This window comes from Thalassophryne amazonica, chromosome 10 (genome assembly GCF_902500255.1).
Source record: "Thalassophryne amazonica chromosome 10, fThaAma1.1, whole genome shotgun sequence".
Lineage (NCBI taxonomy): Eukaryota > Metazoa > Chordata > Actinopteri > Batrachoidiformes > Batrachoididae > Thalassophryne > Thalassophryne amazonica.
The window spans coordinates 73,209,088-73,223,110 of NC_047112.1; the positions used below are offsets into that span (position 1 = coordinate 73,209,088).

General features: G+C 38.4%; 1 protein-coding gene across 1 annotated transcript in view; it reads left to right on the plus strand.

The window, feature by feature from the left end:
* polrmt (polymerase (RNA) mitochondrial (DNA directed)) overlaps positions 1 to 14,023 on the plus strand; it is an 85,856-nt gene that overhangs the window by 15,013 nt on the left and 56,820 nt on the right. The window contains 9 exon segments of the mRNA XM_034179192.1: positions 1,035 to 1,221; positions 3,134 to 3,283; positions 6,081 to 6,248; positions 6,633 to 6,803; positions 9,259 to 9,498; positions 11,962 to 12,016; positions 12,019 to 12,084; positions 12,087 to 12,745; positions 13,057 to 13,179. Coding sequence (XP_034035083.1) covers positions 1,035 to 1,221; positions 3,134 to 3,283; positions 6,081 to 6,248; positions 6,633 to 6,803; positions 9,259 to 9,498; positions 11,962 to 12,016; positions 12,019 to 12,084; positions 12,087 to 12,745; positions 13,057 to 13,179 — 1,819 coding nt within the window.

Consider the following 14,023-nt stretch of genomic DNA (forward strand, 5'->3'; position numbering starts at 1 on the left):
AACGGCGGATATACACTGCATAGATTGAGTATGTATTGCGTATGTAAGGCGGATGTCATCCACAACCAAAATTTTGTGCAGCTCAAAAAATCCTGGCAATGGAAAAACGTGCCTCTGTGGATAATTGCGGACGTGTGCGGATGTTGGCCGACTCATACAGGCATGTTTCACGAATATTGCGGATGTTTAGCGAATATAAGCCAATTGTGTGCACAATTTGCGCAAATTTTCCTAAACATCAGTGGGACCGGGCCCTAACATTCGTGCAAAATCCTTTCTGCAGGGTGACTGTGGAGGCATGACAATGTTATTTGAGTTTTAGAACTTAAATGCTGTGATTTATTAAACAGTCATTAAATAATTTTATACAGATGTGATTTGGTGCGTTTTTGTGCAGAAACTGTCAACCTAACCTGCTCCTAATCCATCATCAGTCCTTTACCCACAGATTATTTGTCATGTGCAAGACGTGTGCGAGATATTAAGATATGCTAAACCAAATTGCTTTTTCAAGTGATTTAGTGCATTAATGTTCATTAGATTGTAACAGGTTTGTCTTCAGCGCCCTTTTAATTAGTGAGGTACAAGATAATGGCACTTAACATTAACAAACTGGAAGGTATGACTCATTTATTCATCTGACCTAGTCAGTATTCAGTCACTGTATTTGGCAGGGTAAATGCCTACGTTTTTCCAAAGCCTAGGAATTACACAATGGACAAGCGTTGTCTATTTTGTTGGACTTATTCTGGTGTTATAAACCAATATATAAAAAGTCTGAATATTAAGACTGTCTCATTACTTAACTTTGTTGGCCTGTCTTGCTTATTTCACTCTCAGAAATATGCCTGTGGACTGACTGTAAGTGGACAGTAGGTTTTCATTCTAGATAAACTCCAATAAATGAATTTTGAAAGCCACAAATAATTGTTGATTCAGTGTGATAAAGTAGCACAAAATCCAACAGATATGTTCTTACCTCCTAAGATGCTATACAGACCTGTTGCTCTGTGTCTGTGTCTTTTTATGTTCAGGTGCCTGGACCAGATGGAGGAAGATGGCCTGTGCTTAGATGATCTGTTCAACCAGTATGCATTCCAACAAGATGAGAGAGAAATGGTTCTGAAGGCCATACATACCATTCGTCCCAACTACCAGCCCAGCCTTAAGCCCTGCACAAGTGAAAATGTTTTGCCACTGGTTCAGGACTTTTACACACAGGTACCACAGTGTGCTTTTGACTTCTACTATACAAGTTAAATTCAAGTTCAAGTGTACTTTTGGTTTAAAAAAAAAAAAAAAAAAAAAAAAAAAACAGGACATGGTGACAACTGAGATAGATTGTTTGCATTGTGAATTGGTTTCACTGTTTCTTACAGTTGTCTTTAAGTGGTTAAAGACAACTGTGGTTCACCTTTCCTTCTAACAACACTCAATAAGCGTTTGGGAACTCATTCATTCATTTTCTACCGCTTAGTCCAATTAAGGGTCACGGGGGGCTGGAGCCTATCCCAGCAGTCATAGAGCACGAGGCGGAGTACACCCAGGACAGGACGCTAGTCTGTCGCAGGGCCACAAACGGACAAACAAGCACAGACACACACACACACCTACAGACATTTAAAGACTCCAATCCACCTAACCTGCATGTCTGTGGATGTGGAGGAAACTGGAGCACCCGGAGGAAACCCACGCACACACGGGGAGTACATGCAAACTCCACACAGAAAGGCCACAGGAATTGAACCCACGACCTTCTCGCTGTGAGGCAACAGTGCTAACCACTAAGTCACCGTGCTTTGCACAAGCAAAGATGGGGCAAGGATCACCAGTTTGTGAACAACTGCATGAAAAAATAGTCCAACAGTTTAAGAACAATGTTTCTCAACATTCAATTGCTTGTGAACGGTTGAGCCTTTTGGGGACACTCCTTTTATACTCAATCATGATACTAACAATTAGTGTCCTCAGTTCCCAAACACTTATTGAGTGTTGTTAGATGGAAAGGTGATGTAACACAGAGGTAAACATACCACTGTCCCAACTTTTTTGAAACATGTTGCAGGCATCCATTTGAAAATGAGCAAATATTTGAACAAAAACAATAAAGTTTATCAGTTTGAACATTAAATATCTTGTCTTTATGGTGTATTCAATTGAATATAGATTGAAGAGGATTTGCAAATCATTGTTTTTTATTTACATTTCACTCATGTCCCAACTGCATTGGAGTTGGGGTGTGTATATATATATTTAGAGTGCTTTCAAGAGTACAAAGGCACTCACTATATTAAACCACTTAAAAAAAATACCATAGAATAAAAGCCTAAAAATGCAAACAAGGTTGGAGCTTATTTTGTTGGCTGTATACTGAGATGGTTTTATGACTTGGCCTGTCCTCACTGGCCTGAAATAGCACTCTACACCATTGTAGCTATTTATAGATTTGTTCCATCCACAGAATGGATGCTCTCAGACTGTGCTTACTCCCAGCCTGTCTACACAGAGGTGTCACCATGGTCACAGTACATTAGAGAAGCTCAAACTAAAACAGCTGTGTAAGAGGATTATGTGTAAGTTACTTATACAAAATTTTAATATTTGTTCATATTCATTTTTGTTGTATACGTACAAATCCTTTTCTCAGTTGTTAAATGCCTTCGTTGTTAGTTGAGCTTTGTGCATGCTCAAATCTTTCAGCGCACATCAGATGGAAAGCTTTCCCAGTGGTTGCACCTTTTTGTTTACCGTTTTCTCCTGGACTTGTTAGCTTTCCAGTGGATATCTGGTAGGCATTTAGTTTTATCGGTGCGTTATCTGTTTGTCTTCTATTCCGGTCCGGAAGCGCTCTCTCCCCTCACAATTGGTGGTTGTCTACTCATTCTGTCAGAGCCCCAAATCCACCAGACAAATTATTTCAATCAGTTTACTCAATCCATCAGTGTTACTACACCTTTAGAATTTGAAGTTTGGATCTGCCAGTATTTAAGAACAGGACAGGAGTTATATGAGCCACTAAAGAAAATGCATTGAGCATAAAACCTCAGCACAAGAAAGACCCTCATCATTACACCTTAATACGATCTTAATTCTTTGTCCATGTGTATGTCTGTCTTTCGTGTGTGTGTTTTAGAGGGAACGCCACCAGTACCCCAAAGTACCGTTCTCCCATAAGGAGCTGCAGAAGCGTTTCATGCGTCAACTCAACATGGAGCAGGCCTGCAGTATCAGCATTGACTCTGTGGAGGCTAGCCGGCCTGTTTCTAACAAAATGGCAAAAATGGTAAAAACCCAACTATTACCCTTTCTGTATCAGTGCAAGATTTATGGATTTGCTATAAAATGTGTACTTTGTTTTCTATTAGATGTAGATTCTTTAGAGGTGAAAAATTGCTTTCATAATTTTAGTTTTAAGTAGTCATTCCACTTGATATACTGTAAAATGTTTTGTAGACTTCTATAGGGGGAAAAATAAAATGTAGTTCACCCCATATATAGATAAAAATCTAAGGAAAAATAGTGTCTTTGTAAGGTATTGGGTCATAATGTGCTGTCAGAACAGGTTTAATATGCCTTGGCATTGATTCTACCTGCTGATGGCAGTGGACAGCATGATGTAACACAATGGACCAAAATGTGCCATTGGTGTTCCCTTGATTTTGTATCTAGTGATTGTGAAGGCCGAAGCACACAACTGAGATCATTTACATACTAACCCTCTGTGCCGTGTGGTTGGGTGCATTGTCATCCTGAACAAGACCAACCACGTCATAATAGAAATGTTTTGTCATAGGTTAGAGTTGACCAATTAGAGCAGCTTCATATTGATTTACAATGAAACTTCCCGATCAGGACAAATGGACCTAAACCATGCCAGCAAATGATCACCCTCACAACTGAGCCATGGGATCCCCTGACTGTAGGGGACAAGTATTCTGGTTTTTCCTTAAATTTCTTACCCATCTATATGTATGAGCAGTAGTCTCTTTTGTGAAATAAACTAATTTCAAGCTATATGTAACTTCAAAACCACGCATACGAGTATATTTAGAGGAGACCAAGTTCTTTCCTTTGAAGAGCCACAGATTAAGGTGGTTGGAGAGCAAGGGGGCAAAATAAATGTGTAAATTACTTGCATACTATTACATTACAATCAAATGTAGAATTGTGGTCAGAAGTTTACATACTTTTAATTTAACCTTTATTTAACCAGGTTAGTCCCATTGAGATCAAGACCTCCTTTACAAGTTTGTGGTCCACCTTGATGAGAGAAGCTCATGCTCTGAAATCATCCACCTGCCTGAGCAATTAATGTTTTCTATCAGAACATAAATGAGTTATTTTTTTTGTATTTTGCATCAGTATTTGGGGTTTTTTCTTTAGTTATTTACTATGATTATTAGAGAAACTATTTTTTAAAAATGTTTCCAGGTGTGCACTAGTGCACATCAGAAGATGTAGTTGTGCAGACAAATTGCCTCAAATATTGGTTCATATTAATCAGAAAAACTAAAAACCGTAGTTAAACACATGATGGGGGCAAATAAATGTCTCCAAGGGAAACAAAATGTTTAGTTTGTGAAATATTTTATGTTTTCACACAACTCTGACTAAATCCTCAAGTGGATTCTTTGCAGATGATTTCACTGTATCAACATGGACTTTGTGAGATGTTTTGGGTACGGCACAGCATATTAACATTCGATCCTGATTCGTGACTGATCCATTTTGGAGATTTGAATCAACCAATTTACAGCTACTATGCTTTGTGCATAAAGATGCACAGTTTGTCTCTAGAGGAGATGCTCCACCTGCACATAACTGTTAATACCCCAGAGGTTAGAGCAGGTGACTTGTGTTCAGAGAATCCGCTTTTCGATTCCCTATCAGGCAGGAAAATCACTAAGATGCCCTGGAGGAAGATCCTTAAACCCAAAATTACTCCTGGTGTGCAGCTGAGCACCAGACAGGGGACTACAATCATGTTCAAATTCCATGTTGTTAGGTTTTTCCATTAATGAGAAAACCTATCGTAAATAAGAGTTCACGTGGTCAAATTGGAAGCAAAAAAAAACAAAAAAAAAAAAAACAAAAACACTTGCAAACAGCAAAAAATTTGAAGGATTCTGGAGTCATGAAACATTTTTACAGATGCTGCAAATTCTCAGGTTGTCCCGCAAAGATCAACTGAGTCAGAAAGTGTCAGTCCGCTGACAGAGGTCAGCAGCAGACTGACTCTCACGCGGTGCAGAAACAACAAATCTTTTATTTTTTGTTTTGAGCTCAAGCCACATAGGTTTTAAGTCATGCAATATTAGCAGAAGTCCATTTTGTTTTGAGTAGTTATATGAATGTTTCTGCATTTTTGTACACCTGAAGTGGGATGCACGATGTCTCCTCTGGTCATTTTTTTTTTCTCCCCATTTCTCGAATATATTCTTAAAAATATGCTGTAAGGTCTGACAGGTGGAAAGATAAATTCTATTCCTCTGGTGTTACTTCTTCCAACTTGCCATTTACGGTTCGGCGTGGCTCGTCTGTCTCTCCAGATGGCCGACATAAGAAGCGAGCAGCCCGACAGTCCCTGGTGGTCAGGAAGCATTTGGAGAAAGCCAGCGCAGAATAATAATATATTGTAGTTGAAACCTCTTGAGACAACACAGTTACCTCTATCCATAATCCAGACTGGTTCTGCTTCTGTCATTCAAAGTATTAGGAACTCCTCAAGTGCTGAACAGTTCACATACTGTTGTATAACAATAATTTAAAGACAGTGTACCAAACTTCCTTGCAACTTATCACTAATAAGCCTTGATGTGGAACACATAAACATTATAGCAAAAATGGAATACCCACGGTAAAAATAAATGGTTATCTTTAGCCCCGTTCTATTGTGAGGAATTTTAACTTACAAATTTGGCACATGAATACTGATTGAACAATTGTGTACATTGAGTAATATGATGAATGTGATTTGCTTGGAGGGAGGATTGTTTTTCACCCACTCTGTATGTCTTAACCAGTCAGTGAGTCATTAAATGGTTGTCTTAATGTTTATTATTATTTTTTAATGTATTCAGAGGAAGCTTTTGGCAGAGACCCGCACTCAATGGCACAACACCCTCCTTCAGGCCCTAAAGGAGAGCAAGTCGAACCTGCTGAACACCAAAAGTAGACATCACAGTGTTAAACTTTACCCCTTTCTTTGTATACTGGAGGACCATGAATACGTTGACATCATGTTGCAGGTAGTACAACCCCCACCCTTGTTTGCAGCTTTCTGAAATACCAGAAATTTGTGTATTTAATCAAAACTGGTAAATATTTGTTATGCACACATTATGGCAGCATAACAATTATTTCAAGACAGAATTGTTGTCCAGTGATGTCGCTCGGCTGTCATTGTTTTAATACTTTGCTATATATTACGACCCATCCAAGCCAGAAAACCACAAAACTAACATCATGAGAGTGACAAGAAGCATAAATTTGTTTACATTATTGAAAAAAAGTAGTCTTGATTTTTTTTTTTTTTTTTTCGGCCCAAAGAACATTCCTTATTCATTAGGAAGGATGGAGAGATAATTGTCATAAAAAATATTTTTAATTTTGCATTTTTGCATTCTTTTCAGAGTGTAGCCAATATGCCTCCCAGTGGAGAGGCGCTGAGGGTTTTGGCCTTGGATCTGGGCAGGAGGATCTATACTAAGTACTATGTGCGTCATAAAACACAAATTCAAATGGTGGAAAAGTTGAGCAACATTTACAGCAGTTACACAGAACTGTTGGCCAATGATACAAAGGTAAGGACATCTCATATGCACTGTCTAAACATAAAATTTTAAGTTGTGTTTTTAATTGTTTTGTTTTTTTTTCTTTTCCCTCCATGTTGCTGCATTCCTCTTCAGTGTGTACTTGATTATTGCATTCACAAAGTGAATGAAATGAAGGAAGCACCTATAAAATGTCTTCTTCCAATTGTTTTGACATGATTTTATACTTCTTGAATATGAGACTAAGCAGGATCAGCCGAGCGTTGAAGCCAGATCACAGTAGTGAGACTTGGTTTAATACATCAATGAACAGATTGACGTGATTTTATAACAACATGACATTAAGTCAAAATAAAATATAATACTTCTTTATACATTATTGCAAAAAAATAAGCATTTTAATCTAAAAAGAGAGTAATTGTAAAAGCTTAAGCTATACATTATATTATAAAGTGCAGCTCTGCATTGTCTTTAATTCACAGTTATATTTTGCTTTGTTGAGAATGTATGTTACAGTTCAGACATAATGTTTGGAAGTGGGCATTGAAACTTAATATTGAATTGCATCCTTGTGCTATTTGTAATGTGCCATTTGTGTCTAAACAGGTGTAGAAAAACTAAAGTTGGTAGTAAAATGTAGTACTTGAGACTTATTTATTTATTTATTTATTTATTTTTGTATTGTTCAATAATTAATTTGGGCGAGGTAAGTTTCCTCACAGGCACTCATAGTGTTGTTTGGCTGTTACATTGCTGTCATGAGCAAAGGCTGGTTGTACTTTATAATTTAGTTCGGGTGTTTGTTTCATGTTAGATATTTTATATGCAGTGTTTATAGTTATACAGTTCCTTTTGAGGAAATTGAATTTTTAATACATTTGGGTTTGCACAATATTTGGCATAGCTCTGGAAAAGAAAACCAACATCACCAGTGTGATTGCTCACGGAGTAGATAAGGTCTAAACCCAGGCCACCCAATTTGGGACCCGCTGGTCAAATTTGGTAGCCCCTCTTTGATTTTGTCAGTCGCATTGCCCAACATGATGTCTACAGCTAAAGAGGTCTTTTAAGTCTTTTAAGTCCAGTCTTTTAAGGCTTGTTGCGGTTCGTATCTTAACAGCAATTTTACATCTTGAACTTGTGGGTTGCTGTGCAGGTTTTGTGATGGTCAGTCTGTTTTTGAGTGAACACTAGACATTTTTAAGTACAGGCATTTAAATTAAAAGTCTGTTTAATCAAATGCTGTAAACATAGTAATATAAAGTACTGTATGGTTACTGTGTTTTAATTTTTGTAAACTTGTTACTTAGTGTTTCACTTTTCATTACAAAGGTGGACAAACAGCTGTTTTCAAGTTAATTTTCCAAAGTACATTACATGGAAGTCCTGTCAGGAAGTTGTCTTTCTTTTGAAATATGTTATACAAAACAAAACTATTATTATTATCTTTGCCCTCTGTACATTAATAAAATACTGCAAGGAGATTGCAGACAATTCTTTTTTAGTATACTGGAATTTAGTTTTAGATCTCATTTTGATACAGAATATAACGTAATGTTCTTTGACGTAAGATTAAAATTTGTATTTGGCCCATGGTCCTCCACAGATTAATTTTTGGTGGTTAAGGGAAAGAATTTTGGCACACCTGGCCGAAACCAAGGGTAAGCAACAATGTACCGTGAAGGGCCAAGATGGTGCAGGTTTTCCTTGCACTTGATCACCTCAACAGGTGGTTTTACTGATGAGTTACTTGCCTCAACTTAAAGTCCTGATTACTGCACCTGTGAGGTGAATGGTAGCAAGGAAAACTTGCACTCTCTTAGCCCTTCATGTCCATGCCTGGTCTAGGCCTTACTTGGGTTTGAATGGAATGCATGTGACAATTACTGCCATTTGAATTTCCAGTAAATCATCACTTTCACAGCCAGGTTTATTAAGCTTGTATTTGATCTGTTTTCTTGTGTCAGTCTTCTGTATTCTACCATGGAGCTGTATGCAAGTTTCTACAGTCACATCTGCAGAAGCCTACAACTTCTTCAGCATTGTCATGGTTGTCTTTGTGGTGTCCCTCACTAGCCTCTGTCATTTTTTGACACTTGCCACGCAGTACCATACTGTTTGTAGGGTTTCTTCATGAATGACACAGAGCAGGTAGCTGTGTTATTCAGAAGTAGTCAGAGCAAATCATCCAGTTCATGGTATGGTATCCAGAGATGAGCACCAGCCCAATGGTGTGTAAGACTTAGAAATGAAGTCCAAGACATATTCAGTGACTTGAAAAAGATTTTATTAAATATTCTGATTATGGATTAATTTAACTTTACTTTTGGACATATTTTATAGTCTTTTCTTAAAATTCAGGGGTGCCAATAATTCTGCCAAGGACTGTACTAATCAGTCCAGCGTAGTAAATTCTGAGCTGCCATTCTTCCTGTTTGTGTCTTGTAATGACATTTGTCAATAATTTCATTTGTTCTCCTTCTAGGTGTCTGATGCCCTTCCAAGGGAGCACTGGTGTAAGGCGGAGACAGAGCAGTGTTCAGGTCCCACACTGCAGGGGGGCCTAACGTCCTGGCCATCCGATATAACCATAAAGTTGGGCACTTACCTGATGGATATGATGGTCAAGAACCTCAAAATTTCCAGCAACATCTTAAATTCTGAAAAGGCCATGAGGCTCATCCCCATCCTATATCACATGTATACTTTTCGTGGCAACCGACAGGTACAGTGGAAATGTAAATCTATTTTTCAAACTGTTATATTCCACAGTGATGGCAAATACATACAGTACTTGGTTATTCAGTCGGCTCCATAAGTATTGGAACAGTGACAGTTTTTGTGATTTTACTTCTCTGCACTACAACAATGATGTCAAAATTAAGTATTCAAGATGTGCAAAATTGTTCCAATCATTTAGTACAGGGATTTTCAAAGGCCATAAGTAATTAGACAAATTAAATACAATTTAATTTAATTTAATTTATTTATTTTTTTTCACAGCCACCTTTCTTTAAATGAGACAGTAGGTGGATAAATGAACAACAATCATTAAAAATTACAAACCGTGTGGAACTCTCAAGCTGAGCGAGGAATCAAAGTGTCTGGGTTTGGAGTTGTCCTGGTTCAGGACTTGAGATTTAAGCTTTCAGTGACTTCCTGGACACAGCCATCAGAAGTGTACTTGTGTGCTGTGAAAGTTACAAAGTTGTAGAAACATTCACTTTTTCTGGTGGTGACATTTATGTCTCAGTGGCCTTAGCGTTTGACATCGAGAGATGCCTGCAAAGAGCTTCTGGAGTCATGAGGTCACTGGACACTGTTTGGCAATGTTGAAACTTTTTACAGGAGAGTGAATTTCCAAGTCTTTAGGGTCCTCGTTTTTCCTGTCTTACTGTATGTTTGTGAGATTTGATTGCCAACTTGTGATGTAATGTGAGTACTAGATGTCTTTGATACTTGGCCTCTTTGGCATATCCTTGGGTACCATCTCTGCGCCATAATGACAGGCCCTATGTCATCATCAACTTTTCCTCATATTTCTGTTAATAGATCAGTGACAGAATGCCATAGAGACTTCATTTCACCACTTCCTGAAAGTACACGATCTCACCAAGAGTGTGCATCTTTTACTCACAGCCAATCTTAGAGGCTGGGGAACGTCACATAGCCAAATCTACTCTGCTCGGTAGAGTGGAATGCTGTACTTGTGCGTGTGTGTTTGACTCACCGTGTGTCAGTCTGAGTTGCTCTCTGGCGAAAGACAGAAATAACCCTCAGGAACTCAAAAAAGAAAAAAAAAAGCTTTCTCAACAACTGGAAACATTTTATACAGTCTTTCACAAAAGGGAGTTGTCATAGAACTCCCCCACCTCCCTCCTTACCATGTGGATGGGTCACACAGAGCAGCTGTGGATTCACACTCAAACTTCAGTAAACCATGAGCTTACTCTTATGGACCTATTCTGCCTATGGACTTATTTTATACCCAGATGATCTGGAAAATGCTTTCTTTTTTTTTGTTTTTGTTTTTTTTGTTGTTGTTTTTTTTGTTTTTTATGGAGTATAAAAACAGCTCAAACAGGTGTACAGTGCATCAGGAACATATTCACAGTGCTTCACTTTTTCCACATTTTATGTTACAGCCTTATTCCAAAATTGATGAAATTCATTTTTCCTCAAAATTCTACACACAGTACCCCATAATGACCATGTGAAGTTGTATACAGTTTTGATTTCATGTCATTTTATCTAAATCACTCAAATTTGGTGACATACAATAACTGAATAGTTGTTCAATTAGTATGCGAAATTACAGATTTTCATATTGGACTTTTATTATACTTATTATTTTTCATATACTACACAACTTTGGTGACCCAAAGACTTTGATAAACTCATTTCTAGCACCAAAACAGTTCATCCACATGAATATGCGTATTTTCACTCAAGATTTCAAGAATTTCTAAAAACTCTTAATTTTTTTCCCCCCTTCATTTTGAGCCAAATTACATCTTGATATAGTGTGCTAGACAAATATATGTCTCATATTCAGAAACCTAAAATCTGAACATTTTGATATGCAACACATAGGCATTATACTATATACAAGGTACTTGCATATAGTATAATGCTCATGTGTTGCATATCAAAATGCATTATGAGAAAATACTCTTAGGGTTCTAGTGATTGGGAGGTTTGGATAAGGATTTCCACTTGCATTGTGATGGAACATCACCAATGCTATTTTGGCTGTGTTTCTCTGAGCATGAACCAGGAAGCACACACACCTCAGGATGCAGAATCCCCGGAACTAGAGAAGGCCAAGCGGTTGACCATGGTTCTTCTCACTATAGCAGGAAAATGGTTACTTTTGAGATGTAGGGATAGATGTGTTGACTGCTGGGTGGTTGCCATTTAGGATCCAAGCTGCTTCTATTGTGTGGTGGATGCAGCAACATGTGTCACCATTACATGCTCCCTGACCTGGCCTTATGGTATTGTATGGTAGATCTGTCTGGAGTAGGCAGTAATCATAGCTGAGTGGCATCTGAAAATGGAATAGTCAGTCTGTTTAAATATTCCTGAATGGTTCATCGAGCATTTTAGTTTAACTTTGTTCTGACATAAAGATCATTGTTGTGTTGTTCTTTCTAATTAGAATTCTCACCAATGCTTTGCCCAACAGGTTGGCTTCATCAAACTCCACCCCATCCTGGCTCAAATGCAGCATGAGGCCAGTGAGTCAGAATGACCTGCGATTCCTATGTGATTCCAATGCTATGCCCTCCAGTGCCCTGGACATCAGTCAAGTTGGTGCCTACCTGCTGACACCTGCCCGCTAATGCGCACAGATTATGGGTGCCAAACAACATGAATGTTTGTTGGAGAACGCCCAGAACCTCCATAGTGTTTTGGATACTCTCAGCCAGCTGGGCAGCTGTGCCTGGAAGGTCAACAAACCCGTGCTGGATATTATTATCTCTGTGTTTAATGATGGTGGGAATGAGAACCTAGATGTTCCTCCTCCGGTGCCAGAGATTCCCAAAATGCTGCATTTCAACCCCCATGGTTTGGCAAGTACACCTGCTAATAGGGCTTCCTCAAAAAAAGAAATGCTTGTTGCCAGAAAGAAATGCCTGGAGATGCACAGCTTGCGCATGGCTGCTCTTTATAAACTCTCCATCGCCAACTATATGAGAGATGAGATCTTCTGGTTCCCGCACAACATGGACTTCAGGGGACGCACCTACCCATGTCCTCCACACTTTAATCACTTGGGAAGTGACATGTCACGAGCCATCCTTCTGTTTGCAGAGGGGAAGCCTCTCGGTCCGAAAGGCCTGGAGTGGCTGAAGATCCACTTAGTCAATCTGACAGGGCTGAAGAAGAGGAGCTCATTACAAGAGAGGCTGGAGTATGCCAACTCTATAATGGAGGACATACTGGACTCTGCGGACAAGCCTCTAAATGTCAGTGTGCCTTTATTCTTTAATGCTCATTGGTCTTGTCGTACCCCATAAGATCACAGTTCTGTATAGACAATCTGCTGCATAGGTTTCAGTTGTCAAAAACATTACACAGTAAATCAGATTGATTTACACATAGCTCATATATTTGTGTTTCGGAAATTAGTGCCATTTTTGCATACACAACTCAGTGCGTGTGGGATTTAATAGGCAATTAATTTTTGACAGACTCAAAAGGATATGAATATGTGTCAAAAGACAAAGTGAAAAGTGTTTTTCACTCATTTTTGGTGTGTGTGTGTCTTTTCCGTCAGGGTAAGAAGTGGTGGATGGATGTAGATGAGCCGTGGCAGTCTCTGGCCTGCTGTATGGAGATAGCCAGTGCTGTCAGATCACCTGATCCAACACAATTCATCTCTCGTTTTCCTGTGCATCAGGTACCATAAAATGCTTGAAAGAAGTACCCGTATCTGCAAAATGATATAATGATTTTAGAGGTGTTCTGCAGATTACCCATTTTTCATCAGACACCAGTGCCGTCTCTCGCAGTGGTTCTGAATCTCGTTGTATTGGTATAATAAAAGTAGGCAGTTTAGCTCAGTGTTAACAGTCAGCATGAAATCCTGCAGATCAGGCTGTTGTTCTGGCTCTACTGAGCACAAACAGAAACAGAAATCTCTTTCAAGAGAAAGCCATCGCCAAAGACATGAGGAAAAGCTCAAAATAGTGGTGATTGCTTGTAAAAGGAAAGCTATAAAGTGTTACCTGCATTCCCCGTTACAAAGTTTTCTTCTCTCCCTCAGTCTCTCTCATTTATTTAAACAAAAAAAAAAGGCAGTTTATGTTGTGTTTTTCATTTGCACAGGACTATAAGTTGCAAGACCTCTCTAACTATATGTATATATGTATATGTGTATATGTATATATGTATATGTATATATGTGTGTATGTGTGTATGTGTATATATGTGTGTATGTGTGTATGTGTATATATGTGTGTATGTGTGTATGTGTATATATGTGTGTATGTGTGTATGTGTATATATGTGTGTATGTGTATATATGTGTGTATGTGTATATATGTGTGTATGTGTATATATGTGTGTATGTGTGTATGTATATATGTGTGTGTATGTGTATATATGTGTGTATGTGTGTGTGTGTGTATATGTGTTGGTGTATATATGTGTGTGTGTGTAATGTGTGTGTGTATATGTGTGTGTATGTTGTATGTATGTGTGTGTGGTGTATATGGTGTGTGGTGTATATATTGTGTGTGTGT